General features: G+C 35.9%; 1 protein-coding gene across 1 annotated transcript in view; it reads left to right on the top strand.

Annotated features, from left to right (window-relative positions):
* LOC146141572 (uncharacterized) overlaps positions 1-24,516 on the top strand; it is a 44,380-nt gene that overhangs the window by 6,819 nt on the left and 13,045 nt on the right. Inside the window, exons 8-24 of the mRNA XM_083390185.1 lie at positions 2,449-2,581; positions 3,561-3,621; positions 3,961-4,025; positions 4,743-4,903; positions 5,539-5,692; positions 7,025-7,174; positions 7,990-8,134; positions 9,203-9,288; positions 11,252-11,361; positions 13,041-13,231; positions 15,816-15,951; positions 17,451-17,612; positions 19,169-19,346; positions 20,251-20,374; positions 21,200-21,299; positions 22,313-22,514; positions 23,759-23,933. Of these exons, the coding sequence (XP_083246311.1) occupies positions 2,449-2,581; positions 3,561-3,621; positions 3,961-4,025; positions 4,743-4,903; positions 5,539-5,692; positions 7,025-7,174; positions 7,990-8,134; positions 9,203-9,288; positions 11,252-11,361; positions 13,041-13,231; positions 15,816-15,951; positions 17,451-17,612; positions 19,169-19,346; positions 20,251-20,374; positions 21,200-21,299; positions 22,313-22,514; positions 23,759-23,933 (2,333 nt within the window). The remainder of the gene's footprint in view (positions 1-2,448; positions 2,582-3,560; positions 3,622-3,960; positions 4,026-4,742; positions 4,904-5,538; positions 5,693-7,024; positions 7,175-7,989; positions 8,135-9,202; positions 9,289-11,251; positions 11,362-13,040; positions 13,232-15,815; positions 15,952-17,450; positions 17,613-19,168; positions 19,347-20,250; positions 20,375-21,199; positions 21,300-22,312; positions 22,515-23,758; positions 23,934-24,516) is intronic.

Here is a 24,516-nt window from a genome sequence, read left to right as displayed (position 1 = left end):
GTTACTTCATCAACGCCCTATTTTTTATGTATTTAGTGTACATTGAAGTGAATCTAGATAAACTTATACCCTAGACTTAGACTTATACGTTTTCGTGGTAAAATTGACGTAAATATTTTTTGCCAAACCAGCTTTTCATTTTTGCGTTTTTTAATCGTTAAGTTTATTGTGCGGTAATTATAAAGTTGTTTCAAGTTTTAGACAATCGATCGAAGTTAAGCAGGAAAAAAAATTTAATCCAGTAGTTTACAACTATAAATTACTTTCTACTTACAACAGTCAAAACAATTGCAGAAAAGTTTTTATTCGGTAACAGAATTAAAGAGTTGTCTAATATATAATAAAAAACAACAATAGGGATGTCGAACCGAATCCGAACGGGAACTTTATAAACTGGTTTGTGGGCCAATTTTTTCCGAACCGTTTTTTTGTACGATTTTAACAAGCTGAAGAGGAACTGAACCGAATATTTTGTGAAAAGCCTGAACCCTAACCAAACCCGAACCAATTTATAGGTTTAAGGCCCAACTTAAAAAGAGCGGTTTACTTCGCCATGGCACCATAACTTGGATTTTTTAGAGTCAAGTAGTGCCATGTTCGGAATTTTGTAAAAAAAAGTTTTTTTTTTTTTTTTTTTTTTAACAGACATACGTCGTAGAACTTAGGTTAAAAACGAGTTACAAATCTAATATTCACCACATTTATTTCTCCAATTTATAGGTTTAAGGTAACTCATATTGCATCTGAACCGGAATTTCATAAACCGGTATTAATCACAAATTTAACCGAACCGAACCTAAGCTAGGGTAGTCAAACTGGGATTTGTGCTAATATACATCAGGAATCACCAACGAGACTTTAATCCCTAAAAAACGCACAAGTGGGTCATACATTAAGTTATATTCTGATATTATTGCAAAACTTTCTGCTGCGTCCACTTGTAGTTCTTGTAGGTATTCCTGTCAGTTGGTAATTCATGTTCTTTTTAAACTAGGATTTGTACGAATTTTAAAAACTAAAAAAGTAGCAAAGATTTTCTACAACAGTTTTCAATTGGATCAAACTTATTTAGCGGGAAACCTTGCAACACGGTTTTCACCAGAGCTTCTCAAGATGTTTAGTCTGCTTGGACTTTTGTGAAGGGAGCTTTTTTGCACGATGTGCGCAACCATGTGCACCTGAAAATATGCACAGATTTTTACGCATCCTGGCAAATACGCAGGCGAACATTCTTAAATAATTTGTCGGTGCATTTTTAACATGTGCACATCTCATAAAAGTCGTGAAAAAGAATCAGGATTATATCACCAAAAAACTAACATGTCAAGACTTCAAGTATACTTTAAAAACATTGTTTAAGGTGTTGATACGTTTGAAGGCGGAATCCATGTTTTATCAGTAATTTAATTGTTAACAAAACTCCTAAACTATAACATCCCTACTTACAAAGCTGCCTATTCACTTATATCAAAAAAATATGTTGCAAGTCAATAAAGCCACGGCACACAACAGTGATATCAAAGTGTTGCGTTGAAAGCCTCAGACTCTTTTTTGCACATTTTGCCCAAAACGCAAGGTTTCCTGATGGTTTGTTGGTAGCAATTATTTCACTGTAACGGCGTTCCGACGAACTTTCACAACTGGCCATCGATCCATTTTAATAATCTAAATTTTCGCCACCCTTTACGTTTTCCAGAGATAGGCAAAATTATTTTAGTTGTCTGCTTTTTTGCAAGCATTTGATGAAGCCAAGTTACAAGTGGGTCATAAAAATCTGTGGTGGGTCACGAAGTGGGTCAGTGGTTCGCCATCCCTGAATACATAAACGCAATATTTATCGATTATGAGCAAAAATTCAACTGAAAAATAAAAACAACAACATGTAACAAAAAATAACAAAAAATATCAAAAAAATAACATGTAACAAAAAATAACAAAAAATATCAAAAAATATCAAAAAAACAACATGTAACAAAAAATAACAAAAGGTATCAAAAAAACAACATGTAACAAAAAATAACAAAAAAACAACATGTAACAAAAAATAACAAAAAATATCAAAAAAATAACATGTAACAAAAAATAACAAAAAATATCAAAAAATATCAAAAAAACAACATGTAACAAAAAATAACAAAAGGTATCAAAAAAACAACATGTAACAAAAAATAACAAAAAAACAACATGTAACAAAAAATAAGAAAAAACAAGATATGTCCCGAAAATAAATTTTCGGCCCATATAAATATTAAAAAAACAACATGTAACAATCTAATCGTTTTAAAGCCAAGCTTGAAGATAAATAGGGTTAACAGTGATTTAAGTTAACTTAAGTCAAGTCATTGAAGTTCATACAACACTGGCATTCATACGTGTCCTGTCAACCAATGTCATAATGCAATGAATAGCCTTTTTGAATATGCAACAAAATCTGTTTTACTTACCCAGGGATGTCTAGTGAGGATAAAGCAGCAGATAAACTGGCTGATCGGTGCCTGGCCTCTTTGGTTCAGTGCCACTCTGCTGTTTATTCTTGAGCTGGGAGCTTTCGTATCTGGATTACTTTTCCTAATATATCAATGTAAGTTTAGCATATTGTTAGTAAGTTAATCTAATGATTCTCAATTTTTTTTCTCGCGACCCTATTGGAAAAGTTTGCTGAGCTTGTGACGCACCCAACAATAGGAAATTTACATATTATTTCCCATTTAATAATCAAAAACAGCTCTGGTAATTGTAATTGTTAACCAAAGTTTTGTCAACTTATTTAAATCGCCTTTTTCAGGGTGAATGACACTGAACGCTTGTAGTCAATTAATAATTACCATTACCAGAGAAGTTGTTTTTGATTTTTATTACTATGCCTGGTAGCAACAGTTTTTAATATGTATTTCTTATTTGTAAAAATGCTGTATCAATAAATTATAATTAATAGTTCTTGTAACAATGATTTCGAATACATATGCCAAGGGATAAAAATAACTGCAGACATTTCATTATCGCAAGTAAGTTTATAAGCGAAACTGAATCACAGTGCACCCCGCCGTGATAAATTAAAACGACGCACAGTTCGAGAAATACTGGGCTTATTAAGAATGCTAGTAAATACCTATCATATTCTATCTTCGTTGATATTTCGCCGTATTTGTCTAATTCTAAATATGGAAATCAGGTGGCACTGTATAACGACAAAAATGAATAATAAATTATTGTCAAGTTATTACTGCAATTTGTACGCAGTGCTGCCTCAATTCTTAATTTACCATATTCTGGCATATAGACATTACCTGATTGCGGTTTTAAACAATCTTAAATAAATCAAAGGTTTTGTTAAAAACAGTTTAAAAACTTTAGTTTTAAAAGTTTATTTTTGTTGTTTTATTGCAAATATGTTATGTAAGACCACTCAAAGCAAAGTTAAATTTATGGCCATTACCTAGTACGATGTTTATTTATTAAAAACATGCTATCTGCTATAAAATTTAAACCTAACTCATTTCAAAACACTTTTTTGCCTTACAAAATGTGTTTAGTTTTTGTAATCTGGCCGTAATTTTTAGTTCGACGTGGAAAATTCGATTTTGACAATGAAGAAGACGAAGAAAGTTCGGAATTAATCGAGTAAGAAGTTGTTTTTAGGCCTTTTGGAAAAAATAAACTTCAATTTTATAGCAGAAGTGACTAAACTACGGCCTGCAGGGCAGATCCCGCCTGATGGTTGATTTATGCCGATCCGGAACATATATTATCTTAAAATATGTTTATTAATACTTAACTAACGTAAATGTTGACCGGGTGCTTTTCGCTTTATATTAGTTACGTCAAATAACTTTGTATCCGGAAAAAAAATTATGAAAAAATGTTTATATGATGAGCCATGTCTTAGAACAGTTTTCTATGTGCAAACGACTTTTTAATTTTTATTTTTTTATTATTTTTTTTAATTATTACTTGTTTTAGAGCAAAGAACGTTCCCAGTGTTCGTGGTTTAGCAAGTTTAAAGAGAAACTTTATGCTCGCGCAAGGTAAGTTGTTCGGCGATTTCGCAGATTTTAAAGTTTAGCGTTTTCTTATTTCCTTAAGAATAGCTTCCCGAAGAGAAAAAAACAAGAAAAAACAATCTAAAATAAAAAAGAGTTTAAAACTTAAAGAATTTCTTGAAAAATTACAAAGGAAAGTCGACAAAAAGATTAAAAAGGAAAATTGACAATTAAAAATGATTTTTTTTAAATTAGGTAGTTTTTAAAACCTTAATATAATATTTACCAGAGCGTCTTGTATAGATTTGTCGCGCAAATTTATGATCAAAACATGGAATTTTTTTGTAAAAGGGTTATCATTTTACCTAACTATTAGCATCAAACTTATATCATTGTACCTAACTGATAACTGATAACTATTTATTTGTCGTCACAAAGGCGAACAAAGTAGCGAAGGACCAACAAAGAACGATAAAATAGTATTGGTTTTTTTCGAACAACAACATGTTTTTAAGGTACATTTACGCGTTTTGCTAAGTCTATTTTATGTATTGATTTCTTTAAAGCAATGCCTTCTCACCATATTGAAAATAATAAAGTGTTATTTGAAACGTTTAAAATGCTACCTACATCTTTATGCCACTTGATAGTTTTACTGCTAATTTTTTTAGAATTTTCGAACATCAAGAGTTTATAATAACCCCAGGTTCGGCACGTGCACTGTGAAAACAATAGCGACTTATTTACTTACGTTCCCTTAAGATCTTCCTCTGCCCAAGCTCTACAGAATTGTTCGCACAAGCACAAAAGATACCTTTGGCTTCTCAATCGGCTTCAAGAACGACACATTTGTCGTGGACAATGTCGATAGTGATTCTATGGCGGATTTTGCCGGATTGAAACAAGACTCGCAAGTTGTGGAGGTATACGGAGTGACTGAACGAAATATAATGTTTTATGTGAAACATTTTTAATGCTGTAGCCCTGAAAAAGCACATTATACCTGACGTGCGCATGTGCAGTACTAAATTCAAACCGATAAGGGCATACACTGTAAATTGTAAAGGTGGAATAGCAAATGGTAGAATATTTTCCAACTATGTATATGTGGTTGAATGAGTTATATGACACTTCTATAAGTAGATTGCTGAACATCCATCTTATTTTAAGTAAATTAGTGGATTACAGGTTGTAGAGCCGGAGTCTGACTCGGGACTCGATTAAAACTACCCGAGTCCGACGTGCGCATGCGCAGTACTAAATTCAAATCGATAATGAATAAAACTGTAAATTGTAAAGGTCAAATATCATAGGGCTCGGTATTTTTTTCACAAACGGCTTGTGAGTGAATGAATTAAATGACATTTCTATGAGTGGATTGCTGTATATCAACCTTATACGATTTTATTAGACAGCCCTAGTTAAAATTTATAACAGCCCTACGAAACCTTTATGACCCGCGAATGGGAAAACGTTGCCGTCCCCTGGTTTAGCAGAAGAAGGGTAGTTTTCTATTAGAAATTATTGGCATCATTAAATTCAAGAAAAATTATTTCAGATCAACGGTTTGATGACCCACAATGCATCGCGCGAAGACGTCCAATACAAACTCGAGTTCGCCGAAAGGGAAGTGCGACTCCTAGTGGTAGACAAGAGCACGAGCGAAATGTACGAAGAAAATAAAGTGGACATTAACTTGAGAAACGTAGAAGGTAAAGAAAACGTAGAAAAAAATGTTACTTTTTTCTTCAAATTTGTGTTTTGCGCCTGTCTCTGTTTTAAAATAGAAATGTGCCCGTGAAAAAATCGACGAGGCGTTTATGAAACGTACACCACAAGGAAATGAATTTTTATGATAAAATAGCTTTACTTTTTATTATAATGCAAGTGAAAATGCTCTGAAACGCCCTTTGACAACAACGCAAGGTTCTACCCAATACCTTCTATTCGGAAAACTTTTTCAACGATGCAGTATCTGCCAATGCAAAAATACATATGTTGTGCTGAAACGTTTAGACGGATCTGTTTTTCGGCGTATTGCGATAGTTTTTAGCTTTAAAATTGGTGGCTTTGGCGCTTTTTAGTTTATTTTTAAACAGTTTTTACCGTGTTAGTCTGAGGTCTATGGGGCGTTTTCTTATTGACATGCTTTACCAATGATGACTTTTCGGTTATTTTGAACAATTCTACTCTTTCAGTTAATTTTTTGATTGTGAGTTGTAACCGGCAAATTTTGCATTTTTTTATTGACAAATTCAACTCGAAAAATCTACATTTTTTGATTGACATGCTTACATAGACAAGTTTAATTAGAAAAATGTATGTTTTTTGATCGACAAGTTTAACGAGGAAAAATTATATTTTTTAATTGACAAGTTTAACTAGAAAAAATTATATTATTTGATTGACATGCTAAGCTAGAAAAATGTATGTTATTTTTGACATGTTAATCTAGAAAAATGTATGTTTTTTAATTGATATTATAATGTAGAAAAAAGTATGTTTTTTAAATTACAATTTAAGCTAAAAAAAATTAACATGTTTGAATGACATTAATTTGTATTTTTAAACTGACAGGTGTAACGGTTACTCTTTGATTGACAGCTTTAACTGGCGTATTTTTGATTGACAGCTTTAACAGGCGTATTTTTAATTAAAAGGTGTAACTGGTGTATTTTTGATTGGCAGGTGCAACAGGCTTATTTTTGATTGACAGGTGTAGCAAGCTTACTTTTGATTGACAGATGTAGCGGGCGTATTTTTGATTGACAGGTGCAACCGGCTTACTTTTGATTGACATGTGTAATAGGCCTATTTTTGATTGACAAGTGTAACGGGCCTATTTTTGATTGACAGGTGTAACAGGCGAATTTTCGATTGACAGGTGTAACAGGCGAAATTTTGATTGACAGGTGTAACAGGCGAATTTCCGATTGACAGGTGTAACAGGCGAATTTTTGATTGATAGGTGTAACGGGCGTATTTTTGATTGACTGGCGGTTTTGTTGATTGGCAGGTTTAACTGGCGTATTTTTGATTGACAGGTGTAACGGGCGGTGCATGTGAGTACAGACCTCGTTTGTGCAAAGTGGAAAAGTCGGACTCGGGCTTCGGATTCAGTCTGCTCTACCTGGAAGACAGGAAAGGGGAGTTTGTGGAAGATTTGTCGCCGAATGGATCGGGAGATAAAGCTGGTGAGGGATTAACATTACGGATGTTTGATACTTAATGTACTTTGTTTGAATACCGATACTTGATATTATACTTTTTTTGCTAAATCATTACTATTGTGAAGTACAGTATAATGTTCCATAATGTCATAAGCAAATAGTTGCTTTAGCGCTGGAAAACGTTTTTTTTTGAGTGAAAAACTCTGCATTAGATCACAATTCATTGCTATAATTAGTTATATTAGTTTAGTGTCAGAATGATATCGATACCCCATAATATTGGACGAGAACCAGCGATACTTCCACTTGGCATTTGGTATCGGCTATCATCGTATATCTCTAATTATAAGTTGATAATAACGGTTAAACAGTTGGTCAGTCAATCTTGTGTTTATCAATTTAACATAAAAAATCGAATAAAAGAAGGTTCCATCCCGATTTCATAACTGGCAATTTAAACGATTTCAATATCTGTTTTTAATAATAAATTTTTATTCGATTTTTTATGTTTAAATATGTGTTTTTAATAATAAATGGGTTCACTTTGTATGGTCCGAAAACCGATTTTCAAACAGTCATTTACATCAAAGACGATCTTTTAAAAACACAATTTTGTAAAAGATGTAAGTCAAGTCATTTTTCCGAAATGACTTAAGTCAAGTAAAATATTTTAAAAACAGTGACTTAAGTGCACTCAAGTCAAGTCATTGAATAAACCAATAAAAAAGTTTGACTTGAAAAGTGTAAAAAAATACACAAAGCAAGTGCAATTTGAAAATCGCAATTAGGACAACTCAACTTCTAACTTATAATTTTTTTCATTAACTCATTTTTTAAAGGATTAAAGATCGGCGACCGCATCGTTGAAGTGAACGGCGTGAATGTGGAGCGTGAAAACTCACGTGACGTCGTGAGCAGGATTCGCGTGAGCGGTGACGTAGTTTTCATGCTCGTGATCGACCCGAAGGCCGATGGATATTTCAGGTGAGGAAGTTAAACCATATTGTGGAGTTGGTGTTTAAAATAAGATTTTTTAAATTGTTTCAGCGCAGGCTATATTAAGTTACATTTTCCACACTAATCTGGGAATTACTTATTTGAGATTTTTTTTAAATGTTTTTGAGCTAGGGCCGATAAAATTTTTATAGCTTTGTGTTTGTTTGTTTTACAAATTAAAAAAAGACCCCTGCTCGACAAAAATAGTAAAAATTCCCACATCTCCGGATCCACGAACGGAATAAACTGGCTCCAGCGAAAACTGAATTGTTTCGAAGCTGTACGGGCCAAGCTACACCGCCGGCTTCCAAGCCCTGGTTTAAGTTTTAAGATGTGCCGTTTGATATTAAAAATATTGTCAGTTTAATTATTTTAACCTGTTTGTAATCAATAAGCCAAATGTGTTTTTGATTTTTTTGAAAAGATTTTTTTAGAAATGGGTGTCGTATTTCTCATTTGAAGCTTTTTTAAACATTTTCCTGTCCTCTTATTGTTGGCAAATAAAACAGCCGTAATTAACACTCAAATGCCCACCACCACAAAAGTTTAAAATCATACTTTAACAAAAATTAAAATTGTCGATTCGCAAATATACATTTTGTCGCTTTGCAAAATACGCGCCTGAAATTTTCTCCGTCGTACGTCATCAAATTATTTACCGTAAACGATAACTGGGGATGTCCGATAATATCGGATCGTCTATACCCGGAACCAATAACTGAATCGGTACTCTTCCGATACTTTGATTGTATCGCTGCCTATCGTATATACACCAAATTTATCTAAGAATTTCAGCAATGATTTGGAATCTAACGCAGTAATTCTACATTGAATTTATCAAAATTGTTAAAAGTCACTTAGCCTTTAATATGGCTGCTTGGCCTTGACCAGTGGTCGGCAAACTTTTTTTTTTGTCGCGGACCAAGTACTCCTTTCAGAGTTATTGAAGGCCAATTACGCAAAACCACTACGAAAACAGGGGCGGATCCAGGATATTTGTATTAAGTTTAAAGCATTAGAAAAATATAGTAGGTTAACTGTTGCTTTAATTAATAGGAAGAAATCGGTTACAACGACAGCCTCTCTTGCAGAAGATTACTTCAACAGTCGGATCAAGGTTAAGCTTGCCCCAACACCAAAGCGTAAGAAGAAATAAACAAATAAGTCTTTTTTATAATGGAATTCAATGTAAATGTAATTGCGAGAGATCTGAATATACTAGAAATAAATATGTGCTCATTACTTTCTAGGTGAGGTATACGCAGTTAATCGTTTTAAGTTGGCTAACCCACAAAAAACAGATTACGATTGCGTTTAAATTAACGGATAATTTTGTATGTGTTCCGCAACACTTGATTATACTAACGCGTTGTACTTGAAAGTAATTATTACTGCATTTGAATTACACCTGGAAAGAGGCCAACCGATATCGGTTGACCAATTAAGGATTTAGTGCAAGCAAGGCCAAGCCAGAAAAACAACCAGCCTGCGGTGAGATTCAAACTCGCGACCTCCGGTCATACCGGGACCGTCGCTCTACCAAACGAGCTACATATATTTGGTGTGTTTGCGATGGCCGATTAGGCTTATGCAAGTTGTTACGGCTGCCAAATTCTTGATCTTTTGCAGGGATTCTTAAACTGGAGTCAATGGACCCCTTGGGGGTACGTGGACTAGTTTTAGGGGATCTATGAGGGCCTAATTGAAGTGGTATTGTATATTTAAAACTAATCAAATTTTCAAAAAGAGTTTTATTTTGAAATAAAACTTTTTTGCACTGAACGTATTTAAACTCCATTTCACTTTTACATTCAAATTTTTTGGACCGGATTACAGCATATTTTTGAAGTCTATTTGGTGACGTAAATTTTTGACGTCATTTATAAATGTTTCTTACCTACACTGGTCCATGCGAAGCAAAAATATTTTTTAGGCGTCTTCGGTAAAAAAAAGTTTGAGTAACCCCGGGCTAAACCTTATGAAGGCATCCGGTTTACTATGATGTGTGCTCTTGTCGTTTGTCACATTGTAGTTGCATACACCTGTGTGTGAATTTTTCAGTGCTTTCAGTTCAACTTGACAGTTAAAAATTCAACTTTATATGCTAAAAATGGCGTTTTTTCGATTAAGCTTGAACATTGTGGCGGATTTTAGCACTATAAGCTGCGAAATTTTAGCAGTATAAGCTACTAACGCGACTAACCGATATCAGTTGATTAATTAAGGATTTCGTGCAAGTAAGGCTAGGTAATAAAACAAGTAGCCTGAGTTGAGGTACGAACTCACCATCTCCGGCTAAACCTTCTGAAAGCATCCGGCGTACTGTGACATGTGCTGTTATCGTTGGTCGTTTGGACTTTCTAAAGCCAATTCGCAGTTGCAAGGAATGCGGTCGAGTTAGGTCCCGGTATGGCCGAGGTCATGAGTTCGAACCTCACCTCAGGCGAGATTTTTCTTGCATAGCCTTGCTTGTATTTAAATCCTTGACTCATCGACTGATTTCGGTTAGCCCTCTGAAGAATTCACGTGTACTATGATATGTGTGCCGTTATCGTTGGTCAGTACGATTTCTAAAGGTCCAGATCACATTTGTATACACCTGTGTGTGAATGTTTCATTGCGTTATGATGAACTTGTCAGTTAAAAATTAAATTTTATATGGTAAAAAAATTGCATTTTTTTCATTTTTGCTTCAAAATTCTGGCGGATTTTAGCACTAAAAGCTTCGAGAGTTAGTGTCAAGCGTTTTTTTCCAGATCGCAGATGTATATACCTGTGTGTGAATGTTTCATTGCGTTATGATGAACTTGTCAGTTAAAAATTAAATTTTATATGGTAAAAAAATTGCATTTTTTTCATTTTTGCTTCAAAATTCTGGCGGATTTTAGCACTAAAAGCTTCGAGAGTTAGTGTCAAGCGTTTTTTTCCAGATCGCAGATGTATATACCTGTGTGTGAATCGTTCATTGCGTTATGATGAACTTGACAGTTAAAAATTAAACTTTATATGGTGAAAAAAATATTCTTTTTTGCTTGAAACTTGTGGCGGATTTTAGCATTGTAAGCTACACAATCTAATTCCAGGTGTTTTTTTGTATATCTTCAGCTCGTCGCAAGAGTAGGCGTGATGTGAAGCCGAGGTATTGTCGTTTGGTGAAAAGAAACAAGGAAGAGTTCGGACTTTACGTCGTCATCGACAACAATCGAATCGGACAAGTAAGTAGTTTATAGTTGGTGGATGTTTGTTCAATTGCTGAGGATAGGGATGTCCCATAGTATCGCATCGGAGCCGATCGGAGCCTATCACCCATTGGAGCCTATAGCCTATGCCCAGTGTTGTAAACAAGTCATTTTAAAAAGACTTAAGTCACAGTCAAGTTATTTGCAAAATAACTTAAGTCCAAGTCAAGTCTTGACAACTTCAAGTCATGTCCTTGTCATAAAAATAAAACGTTAAACCCATTAGAATTTTAACTCGTATGATTATGAACAATAACTGAACTAAAAAATAAGGAAAAGGGAACATAGAGCAAGCAATTTGTTTTTTGTGCAAAAATTTGGACAAATAGCTCAATTTTATTAAAAAATACTTAAAGAAATGCTTTATTTTAACCCAAGTCATTTGTTCAAAGGACTTAAGTCAAGTCAAGTCATTTGTTCAAAAGACTTAAGTCAAGTCAAGTCATTTGTCCGAAAGACTTAAGTCTAGTCAAGTCATTTTGCCCAAATGACTTAAGTCAAGTCATTTAAAAACAGTGACTTAAGTGCACTTAAGTCAAGTCATTGACTTAAGTCATCACAACACTGCCTATACCCCACGTGAAGTGATAGCATCGGTACTCGTCCTATACTAGGGTGCTATAGGTTCTAATTCAATACAAATTACTGAAGGTATTTTAGCTATGATCAAATTACGATCATATATAGCAACTCGGGATGTGCGATAATATCGGATCGGAGCCTATGCCCGATCTAAGTGACAGTATCGCTACTAGTCCGATACTAGGGTGGTATCGGTGCCAATTTGATACAAAATTAATGAGAATTGCCGTAAATTGCGTTTTATTGCAGCGATTCTACCGTGAAGGGAAAATTTAGAAACTAAACTTCTTCACTTTAAGGCAAAATTGTACTTAATAACCTTAAAAATATTACCTTTAAACCAGGGGTTCTTAAACTTTTTTTACCGCGGACCCCTAAAATTTTCTTTTACCTCGCGTGGACCACTGTAGGCATCAAAAATTAAAAAATTACGACATAAATTGACGTCACAATAGAAATATACTTCATAAATTTGCTGATTTTGCTCCAAAAATGCGAAAGTGAAATGGAGTCTAAATACATTCAGTGCAATGCCGTTTTATTTTTGATTAAATTGTTTTCTTTAATGATCAGATTAATTCCTAAATATACACTAATATTTCGATTAGGTCTTCATGGACCCCCTAAAACTAGTTCACGGACCCCCAAGGGGTCCATGGACCCCAGTTTAAGAACCCCTGCTTTAAACGTTCAAGTTTCGCTTTGTTTGCTTGTCTGAGAAACGTAATGACGCCATTTAGAATCGGATCGGGCCGCAACACTTTTGTACAAAATATCGGGGGTGTGGGGTTAAAATTAGTAGATAGGATGGAAATTTGTTTTTAATTTGAAGATTAAAATACTATTTTATGAGTGATAAATATTTGGGGTGAATAACACAGTATGGGGATTGGGTTAAAATTGGACGAAGGACTTAAATTTTAGGGCTAGGTTTTAAACTTTGCAGCCAATATGAAAGTAATGAGGCTAGGTTTAAAAAAAGTATTTTTTATGATGAGGTAAATATTATAATTTTAGTAAATATTTTAAACCCTGGGTTAAAGCCCTACTATAACCTTATACTTTCAACACAGGTGATACGCTGGGTTGATTGCGGTGGAGCAGCAGACAGAGCAGGGTTAAGGATCGGCGACAGGATTGTGGAAGTGAACGGCCAGAACGTGGAATACGAAGCTCACCAGAGACTCATCTCGGCTATTTGCGCGAACAAGAATACGGCCGACCTTATCGTGGTCGACGAAGAGTACGACGTGGTTTACAAAAGGTCGGTTTTTGTTTGAATATTATATGCAACGACGTTCAACGACCTCCAACGACGTTGCACACTTACCGATTTGAAAGCGACAGACTGCAATGAATAGCTGACGGAAAGCAAGTCAAACTGCTTGTTTTGTTGCCGCAAATAAATTTGTAACGCACGGTCGAAGATAAATATTCAACTTTTAAAGACGATTCGTTTTGAAGACAAGTCCTAAAATTTACTGTAATTTAACCTAAAATCAGTCAATTTTAAATGGTGTCAATTGTCTCATGGTACATTTTGTTTTTCTTAGGGATATTTTTTCTTTAGACGAGTTCTTAGAACCTTTTTTTCAATAATTTTATATTTTCAAACCAAGTGACACAGTAAACCCAGTTTAAGTTCGCTTGTTTACTTTATACGATATGAAAATTGATCCGAAACATTGCGAACTTGCGCGAACATTAACTTCGCAACTGAATATCCAAAGACGTATATCTGTCCACCGAAAGCAATCGTAAACTAACCGATACTGTCGATCAATGATGCAAGCAGGGCAGGCTAGAAAAACAACTAGACTGTAGTGCGAGGTTTGAACTGGCTAGCAAAACAAAAAGGCAGGCTAGAAAAACAAGTATACCGGTATAGCCGGAGGTCGTTAGTTCGAACCTCACTGCAGGCTTATCTGTATAGAACGACAAATATCTGAGGTATCAGTTAGAAGTTATAGAAGGACACAATTTTTCAGCTTGGTTTCCATTGTCAGCTCACTTATAAACACACCTTGGCGATACATGTTTTCGTGTTTTATTAACTCAATTAAATCTGACCCAAATAATCTATGTGCACCCTTTCTCAATTAGCAAGCCTTTACAGCAAAATATTCGCAAAAATTAAGAATTCAAAATACCATAAAAACTCTGAAGCATAATGGCTAGAACAGTGGTTCTCAATCTTTTATGGTTCGTGGTCCCCTTTGAAAGGCCATCGACCCTCGTGGCCCCCCTGCTTATGAAAAATACCTAGCGTTGTGTTTTTTTACTTGAAATACCTAGCGTTGTGTTTTTTTACTTGTTTTACTTCTTTCTTAACCTTTCTAACAAATATGGCTATTAATCAACGAATAAGTGTATACTTAGTTTCTAAAGATTTCTAAAAATTTAACAAAATGAGTAATTTTCTAAAAAATAAGAAACCAGTCATTTGAATTTAAATTAACATAATAGTCATTACAAAGCTTTATATTCCAAAGGTATTTTTTTACATTCGGCTCTGTTTTGTACTGAGCCAAGCGAACGTTATTAGATCGTCGAGATGATTTCTGAATTTTCGTTTTATAAATGTGTTACTTACGCTGTGCAAAACCTCGCTAAATATTAGTCTAAAACTGACCTTGAGTAACCCTGCACCATACTTGCGTTTTCCGAGTTTCTTTTGCAAGTTAATGCCCTTTAAGAAAATTGCGAATTTTTCCAACTGGCATTAGGCTACACCAGTGTTCGGCAATTTGTTTTTGTCGTGGCTTAAAGTACGCTTTACAGAGTCCCACTACGTAAAACCACTACGGAAACAGTGGATACGTGAAGCATATGGCACATGAAAGGATTCGAAAAAATCATTTATAGTATAAATTAACAGAAATTTAACTGTACAGTCTCACGACTTACACGGCGGCTTGATATCGAAAACATCGGCAAGCCATAATGATAATATAAAACCAATAAAAAAGGTTACGCGCGAAGCGCGCCAAAATTTTTGCGTTCATATATAAGTTGGCAAAAAATATACCTTGACCGGCACTTTTAGAGCCACATTTGGCACGCGGGCCTAAACCACGCTGAGACAATATCAAAATTCTTAGCCACACCAACTTTTGAAATACATTGCAACAAATGCAGGGCTACCACACGGCCAACAACTACATGATAACACTAAGCAATTCAAAATAATTCGGGACCCATCAAATATGACTCTGCGGCCCACAGTTTGCAGACCACGCGGCTACACGTCAGTTGCTTGCCCAACAGCATTCGACGCACACTTTATGATTAGGCGAAGGTTATCGGAAAGTAATAGGCCGCCTGAAAAAATGCTGGCTCCGCACTACTTGGCTAGATATAAAGCAGCAAAGTAATTGTTTAGCCACAGTGATCGGCCTTTACCCAAACTTGCCAATGGCGAACGTTCGATTAAGCCTAACTTTTCGTGATAGAACGAATCCAGTATTATACTTTAAACATGCCTACTGACGCGTCAAAGAACGTGTCAGAAAAGTTTGTTACGAACGTTACAAGAAAGTTTTACAGTCATAATAGAAATGACACATTTAAGTTAACTTGCAAATTTTGAACATAGTGATGCTTTGGTTTTGCAATACCGATAGTTACAGAGTTATGCCCGTGCCCCCCCCAAGGGGGCCGAGGGCCACGGTTGAGAAAAACTGGACTAGAAGTTCTAATTAGACGTAGAACGAATATAAAAGCCCACACAGAAGTAGTTAGCATTTTCTTAAAGTTTCGAATAAATCTTAAGATAATTACTTGAGGTAGAATTTTAACGTAGATTAAATATTAGTACATGTAAAAAATAAGCTGCCTATTTTTCACAGGAACAAACCTCGCTTGTGCCGAATATTCAAGGACCGCGACGCTTTCGGTTTCTGCGTCGATTTCAACAGCGACAAGGACGGTCATTACGTCACCGAAGTGGACCCGAGGGGCCCGGCCGACAGGGCGGGGCTATCGGTAAGTGACGTCATGTTTCTTGCTGGCCAAAATTAAAGCCAGGTCCTGTATTTTGGGCAAAAATTTAATCTATAAAAAAAACCTTAAAGCCACAAGTTTGGTTTGTCAAACAAAGAAATAGGAACCATGTGTGTCAGATACATAAGAGTAGAAAAAGGCAAAAGTGTTCTAATAAAAAAGAAGAACACTTGAACATTGCTTTGTGACATCATATAGGGCAATTCTTTTTCAACCTAAAAATAAGACATTTTGACCTAAAAAATGAAATTTTGACAAATTTTGACCTATTATAAATACATTGATTTAAACAACATATTGTTGTTTGAAGTACTGCAATAGTGACTTGGCGTCGTCAATCACAAGTTTTAGATGTTCTACTGAGTGAAAATGTTTGCAGAAAATTTTTAGATATCAAAATAAGAAACGGGATAATTGCATATCGCAAAAGAAAAAAAACAGCAAATACTGTTTAATACATTTGTACAAATCAAAAACAACTATATAAAGCAAAAATAAAGTTCGAGGGCCTAACACGATAAAATAGGCCTGGGTGGTTAATTCTGCCAGCTTGCGTTCTGACTTAATCGTCGTACGCATCAAAGATGATTTAAATTAAACGTAAACACCTGGAAATATAGGGAGACTCAAACCTGGCAAGATTTTAAGTTCTCTGTATATTACGCAACACTGGCACAATGAAAGAGAATACAAATTAAACTTTCATGGGTAAAAGTTGTTAATAGACAAATAAGCGAAAATACCTTTAACGACAGGTGTTCTTAAAATGGGGTCAGTGAATCCCTTGGGGATACCTGAACTAGTTTTAGGGGGTTTATAAAGGCCTGATTGAAATCGTAGTGAAAATTGTTTAAAAAACTGAAACGATTTTCGTGAGACAATGTGTTTATCGAAAATCAATTCCTTGACACCTTCTTCTCAAACGCATTTAGACTTTATTTCAATTTCACATTTGCTGGATCAAAACCAGCATGTTTTCCAAGTCTCCTAGATTTATGACGTGATCTTTTAATTAATTATTATCGCCGATACTTTTATTTATTTTCTTATTACACTCTATTTTTTAAAAGCGTAGATCTTAATTTTAACTATGATTTATTTAAAGGCCCATCCCATTTTGTTTATTTCCAATAATGTTCGTGTTTTTACCCAAAAAAATTAAAAAATGGCAAACAAAGCCCATTTTAAACGTTTGAAATATCTCTTTATTCATTTTCAACATAGTCAGCGCTTCGACATAGAATTAATTTTTCTAATCATGCAACGATTTCAATTTTCAACAATGCTACTGACTTCTATATGGGTTTTGATACTCATACTACTTCTAACTAAAACCCCCAGCCATTATGCTTTAAAGTATTAAACAATGGGCGGTTTCCAGACCTATGACAAACTATATTGACATAAATAAAAAAATAAAATTAAAGTATCCTTAAGAAAACCTAGTAGACTCACCGCACAATTTATCTCTCTTTACGTAGATCGGTGACCGTGTGATCCAAATAAACGGGTCCAGCGTTGAAAGTTCGGCAAACGAGGAGCTTGTTGACCGCCTGAGGTCGTGCGAGAGCGAGGTGGTGCTGCTGGTGATTGACAGCAAGTCGGCCAAGCATTACAAGCAAATCGCCCAGTTCAAAACAACGGTAAGCAAGGGGTTATAACGTACGATTGCCTGCACAGTTGATCAAATAAGGATCTGGTGCGAGCAAGGCCACGCTGAAAAACAAGTAGCCTGCGGTGAGGTTCGAACTCACGACCTCCGGTCATACCGGGACCGTCGCTCTACTAACTTAGCTACACAGGATCAGAGGGAAGCACGTTGAGAAACAACGGTAGTACTATTGCTTGCTGCATCCTGTAAACACAAGGCTACGTTAAGGTTCGCACTCAGTTTCTCGGCCATATCGTCGCTCAATCAACTGAGCTACACAGGCTCAGAGGGGAGCAAGTCGAGAAACAACTATGTTTGCTACATTCTGTTAGTACAAGCAACCTCAGGAATGAAGGGGGCCTACAGTTACATATCATTCAATGAACAATACACACACATACGTGTTCATCAACTGTTATCTTAACTATATAAACAAAGCCAAGCAAAAAACACCCTGGTCGCTGGTGTTTTTTCCTATTTTTTTTCGTTTGTTTTACCAGCATTTTGCTTTTCCGCCAGTTCAAAACAACGGCAAGCAGAGAGTTAAAACGTACGAATTGTTTTGTAAAAGTGACTGAACTTTATGAAGGACATATTCATATATAGGAGTGTCCGATAATATCGAATTAAAGCCGATAACAAGTATAAGTAACTGTACTCGTCCGATACTAGGCTGCGGTGTCGGTGAAGCTCCGGTACTAAATTAATCTAGAAATTTCGGCCATCATTTGCATTGAATGCGTCGATTTTTATATCTTTAAATAAAATGGGGGTTATCGACTGAAGGTAATTGAAGCTAACGCCTTTCAGCATTTCAATTTTATCTATTTTGTTTATTTGAGCATAGTAATGATACCATTTGGTATAGGAACGGATCACCATATTTTTTGCCCAAAATATCGGGCCTCGTTATCGGACTAAAATGTGAAGTATCGTATATCTTCACTGCAAAAGTGGGCATTTTTTTAAATTAAGGGCAATTGTTTCTTAAAAAGCTTGTTCGCTTTTAAAAAGTTTTCTTCAGAAGCACGAAAACTAGTTTTCCTCGCAAACTGTGATTTTTTCTTATTTGTAACGTAGATCACCTACCTGCGTTTTAACAAGTCATTTGAAAAATAATAACAACTCAAGTCCCGGTACAATTTGAGTCACCCCAAGTTTGAGATAAATAAGTCAATTTTGTAATAAAATGTTAAATAAAATCACTTAAATTCAGCCATTCAAAGAAACATATGTACACACATATGTGTGTTAACAACTGAAATCTAGCCCTTCTGAAGTTGCTTTTTGACCAACGATTACGGCTTACATATCATTAGTAATATCATTAGTAAACTCAGCCAACGTCATTTGACTCAACGACCTAAAAAGTCAATTCATTTGTCCAAATATCTTAAGTTAATTTTTTTGAAAACGGTGACTTAAGTACACCAAAGTCATTGACTTAGGTCAATGTTTTCAATTAACTTGACTTAGGTGCACCACAGTCCACAACACTGCTAACTACTTTATTTTGCAAAATTTAATCCAAGTTTTGTTTTTCAACAGGGACTAAACGATGTGGATTACGACGCCATCTCAATCCCGGAGGAGCCGGTCTTTGTGTCCAAGGATCCGGACTCGGAGGATGAAGCATCCAGGGAGCCGGAGATCAAGATGGATGACTCGATTATCCTCCTCGGAGCAAGAGATTACCCGAGCGTATCTGGAGAAGATTCGCTGAGAGGTAAAAGGATAAATGGCCAACATAAAACAATTTGGGGCATAATGACTAGAGGTTGCAGTTGGCGTAGTAAGAATATTAAAGTCCGTACAGAAGAAGGGAAGCATTTTGAACGTTTCAAATGAATCTTAAGATAATGGCTGGAGGTTGTAGTTAGACGTAGAATCAATATCAAAGCCCATACAGAAGTAGGAAGCGTTGTGAACGTTTGGAATAAATCTTAAGATAATGTCTGGAGATTTTAGTTATGTTTCGGGAGAAGATTCGCTGAGAGGTAAAAGGCGAAATTCTAGCCTGCTATGCTTGCATCATTGGTCGACAGAATCAGTTAGTCTGCGACGGTTTTGGGGAAAAACACACAATAAGACCTAACAATATCTAGAGCAAAAAATCTAAAATGTCATAGTATTCAGACGAACGATCTAGTAAAGCCAAATACGCAGTAATAACCACGGCAGAATAAGATCTTAATCGTGTGAATAAAACCAAAATCTGTCGGAATAAGTCCTGCATTCATCGGAAAAAGGCGTAAATGACCAGGGACAGGGTTTGGGACGATCGGGGGCAGTCGGTCTGGTATGGGCAGTTTTGCTGTCGACCCTTAAAGTTAGATATTGGTTTGGGTCTAAAGTTGTTAGGGGGGTTAGGGATGTAATAATGGGTTGGGTTTAGGGATTAGGTAAAAGTTTGTATAGGGTGATTTTACCCAATTATTCCGAAGGGTTTAAGACTTAGTCTGATTTAGAAGTTATTAACGCAGTTAGATAGTAGTCCTATTTCGAACTGTGTTTTATTCCGACCTTATTGTTGCTATTTAGATCTTGTTAGTGAAGTCCGTATATGGTTTTGCAAAGCTATTTTGCAGATTTCTGCATATTGAACTTAAAACTAGCTTGTTCCGTCACAGGTAAACCCATCAGCACTGAACGAAAAAGTGGCCCAAGAGACTGTGTGTTGAGGAAAGATACGAAGGACGATCATGGTTTCTTCCTGGCCATTGACCGCGACAGAAACGGACAAATAATAAGAAGGTATGGCTCGTCTTCTAAATAACAAGACCGAGTTGTAATGACTGTAGTCAATGACTTGACAACTTGACTTAAGTGCAACTTACATTACTGTTTTCAAATGACTTGACTTGACTTAATTCACTGTTTTCCAATAAGTTGACTTGACTTAAGTCTTTAGGGTAAAATGATTTAACTTGACATAAGTCTTTTGTACAATGACTTGGCTTAAATTAAAGTGCTTTCAATTATCATTTTTCATTATACGTTTTGTACATAAAACAATTTGCTTGCTATTTGTGCTATTTTTTTGTGTGTTTTTTCCCAGAGGTATTGCTCATATGATCGGACTAGTATACCAACTTTAATAGTTTTCTGTTTAATTTTTATGTCAAAGGATTTGACTGGAAGTTGACTTGCTCTAATTATAACTTTGACTGCGAAGCTCTTTAAAAAACGACTTGACTTGGAGATTAGTCCGTTGCTTGCAACACTTTAACAAAATATGTGAAATTTCTAAAAAACTTGTAGCTCGGGTGAATTGTTAAATACCACGATTTTAATTCAGTTTCTGTTTGATTTCGAAACGTTTAGAAGATGCTTTTTATCAGGGTTTCTTGAATTTTCTTAACGCGTGGCTCAAAAAAAAAAAAGATTCTAGACATGACGTCATAGGTTAACAGCATAATAGAAATAGGCTACAGAAACCTGCTGTTCCCGGTCCAAAACTGTGAAACAGGCATGAAATCGAAATAAATACAGTGCAACGACATTTTTTTTCTAGTTGAACTCTTTTGAAGAAGTCATAACTTTTAAACATTCACAAAACGCTGTTGTTAAACATTGCAGAGTGGTTGAGGGTGGAGCTGCTGAACGAGCGGGTTTGATGGACGGAGACAGAGTGCTAAGGATCAACGGAGAAAATGTGGAGGCATACGAGCACGATGAGGTAAAGCTTACATAAAGAAGTAACTTAAACGTACATATACACAATGTGTATACTCTGTGATCAAGCCCTTCCGGAGTGGTACTGGCCAACGATAACGGTATTTAGATATAGTAGGCCTAAGAATGCCTACGAAAGACTTACCAAATCAGTCAGCATGATCAGGATTATAATCACACATTTTGTGTGCCGATCCAATGTTATCAAACATCTATATTAATCACCCAAATATCACACAGTGTGTATTTTGTGGTGAAGCCTTCTGGAGTCACACTGGCCAACGATAAAGGCACTCATATATAGTACACAAGATGCCTTCGCAAAGGCTTACCGAAATCAGTCACCTTGATCAGTACAAGCAAGGCCAGAAAAACAACTAGCCCGCGGTGAGGTTTGAACTCACGACCTCGGTCATACCAGAACCGTCGTTCTGCCAACTGAGCTACACAGGCTTAGGCCGAAGCAAGCCGACAAATGATAAATAAAAGCATCATTGCCTGCTGCATCTGTTCGTACAAACAACTATTAATTGAGTGTTTGTTCAAAATAGCGGTTTTCAATCAGTGGGCCATGGAAACATTTTAAGGTGGGCAACAGACCAATTTAAAATCGCTAGATTTATGGAAGAATTTAGTTTAATTTATGTCACTATACTTAATTTTAGAGGAATAATGACTTAGGGAGGAATTGAGAAGTAATGTAAATGAAAACGTATTTATTGTACAGCAGCAAGTATATTACTAATGCACGGTTGAATAAATAATCTGTTTGGAAACATGTTCTGCTGTTTTTTTTTTCTTGACCTATTTCATAGATTTTGTGTTTCATAAAACTTAAGGGATCAACAAAGTTTTTTTGTGAAGAAAAAGGGGGTTTAAAGGTTGAGAACTACCGTGTTATTTTGTAAGGTTCAGAAGAACCCTGGTCTAAACATCAAGTATCGGTAAAGGTATAGAAGGTCAGACATCCCTTTAAAAGAAAATTTGAATTATTAAATTATTTTTACTTTATTCCAGGTGGTCTCCATAATTCGTGACTGCGGCAACGTCATCCAATTCACGGTTGTCGACGAGAGGTCTGACGACTTCGGCGTGCGGGGAGGTAGCTCGCTGTTCCGTATCAGCCGCGAGAAGGGAGGGTACGGCTTTTACTTGTGGTACGACGAGGTCGGGCATTTCGTCCAAGATGTCAGCGCAGATAGTCCGGCTGATAAAGCAGGTGAAATAACGTTGTACTGTTGTGATTTAGGGATGAGCGATATTTGCGGATTCTTAACGAGGTGAAGTTTGAAGCTTTTAAATTATGAGCACTAGGGATGTCCGATAATATCGGATCGAAGCCGATACCCGATGTCAGGTTCTAGGACTGGGCTCTTATCGGTGCTGACCGAGAGTAATTTGTATGGCAATTTAAGCCATGCTTTACAGTCCAACGCACTGGTTTTAACTCACACACAAAACTTTGTGACACATTTTAAACGCTCCGATGCCATATGGTGGTAGACAGTGTTGTAATCAAGTCATTTGGAAATGACTTAAGTCCCAGTCAAGTCATTCGTAAAACAACTTAGGACCAAGTCAAGTATTTTCAAATAAATACGAAGTTAAGTCCCAGTCAAGTCATTCGTAAAATAACTTAGGACCAAGTCAAGTATTTTCAAATAAATACGAAGTTAAGTCCCAGTCAAGTCATTCGTAAAATAACTTAGGACCAAGTCAAGTATTTTCAAATAAATACGAAGTTAAGTCCCAGTCCAAGTCATCGGTTGCCCAAGTCAAGTCCCCGTCATAAAATTAAACAGTCAGGGTGAAACGTTTTATTGTTTTGTTTATTAATAGAAATGTCCTATCTAAACTAAACCGATTTTTAAAATCAATATTGCTGGTAAGCTTTGCTACTACATCAACATTTGCAAGCTATTCAACGTTTTCATTTTATCATGAACTTTTACGTTGAAAAAACATTGAAACCATTAGAGCAGTGCTTCTCAACCTATGGGTGGCGACCCAAAATTGGGTCGTTGTTTGATTTGGTTGGGTCGCCGACCGCAGTAGCTCTCATGTTTATACTAATTGAGATTGGTTCTGAGAATTAAATTACGAAAATTAAGGAAGCAATACAAATAATGTCTTATAATATTTTTTTAAATTCAAAATTCTGTATGCTAATGCCTATTTTTTTGTTCGCTTACCAAAAAAAAACAATTGGGTCGCCAAAGCTTAGTCGTCACACTTAGGCCTAATATTTCGGTCGCCGCTAAAAAAGGTTAAGAAGCAAAGCACTGCATTAGAGCATAAAACACCGAAACAGGGCTGAAAAAAGCAGTTCTATAAAGTGCACCGACTAAGAAACAAATCGGCAAATAAAACAAACAAGGTAAGAAAACGACATTCTTTACAATCACAACTATTCTAACGAGTTGTCGTTTTCCTGATTGTTCAGTTCAAATGTGTTGTATTCAGGACTTCGGCCGGGAGACCGTCTAGTTGAAATCAACGGCGTCAACGTGGAACAGGATTCACACCAGGACGTCTTTTACAGGATCAAGGCTTGCGCCAACGTGGTGACCTTGCTGGCCCTTGACGCCAAGACACACGCTCACTACAAACGCAACTCAATGGAAATGAGCTCGAAAAAGTTACAAAGCATAACAGATTCAGGTGAGGGAATGGCAGCGACTAGGAGTGAATTTTTAAATCCACTTAGAAAGAAAATTGTTTTATGTTAAAAAATAAAATAAACAACCCAACTTAGTTACCAAAATGCTCGATAAAAACATTGTGTTTTCAACAGTCAAGAGTTCAAAAGTCTTAAGTCAAGTCAAGTAATTTTGCCCCCCAGACTTAAGTCAAGTCAAGTCAAGTCAATTGTCCAAAAGACTTCAGTCAAGTCATTTGTCCAGAAGACACATGTCAAGTCAAATAATTTGTCCATTAGACTTAAGGCAAATCAAGTCATTTGTTAATCAGACTTATGTCAAGTCAAATCATTTGTCCAAATACTAAAGTCAAGTTAAGTCATTTTTCTCAAAATACTTAAGTCAAGTCATTTAAAAACAGTGACTTATGTGCACTTAAGTCAAGTCATCGACTTGAGTCATAACAACACTGCCCCTTTTCCCTGGACCTGCCCCGTATAGTACAAACATATCTTTGGTATTTACAGTTATCCAATCTTTGTGAAAACAGTTTGCTGACCCCTAAGCTCAAACAACACGCCC

The sequence above is a fragment of the Ascidiella aspersa genome, chromosome 5 (assembly GCF_963924565.1).
Source record: "Ascidiella aspersa chromosome 5, kaAscAspe10.2, whole genome shotgun sequence".
NCBI lineage: Eukaryota > Metazoa > Chordata > Ascidiacea > Phlebobranchia > Ascidiidae > Ascidiella > Ascidiella aspersa.
The sequence above is the reverse complement of the archived record's forward strand: the minus strand, read 5'-3'. Positions and strand labels throughout refer to the sequence as shown.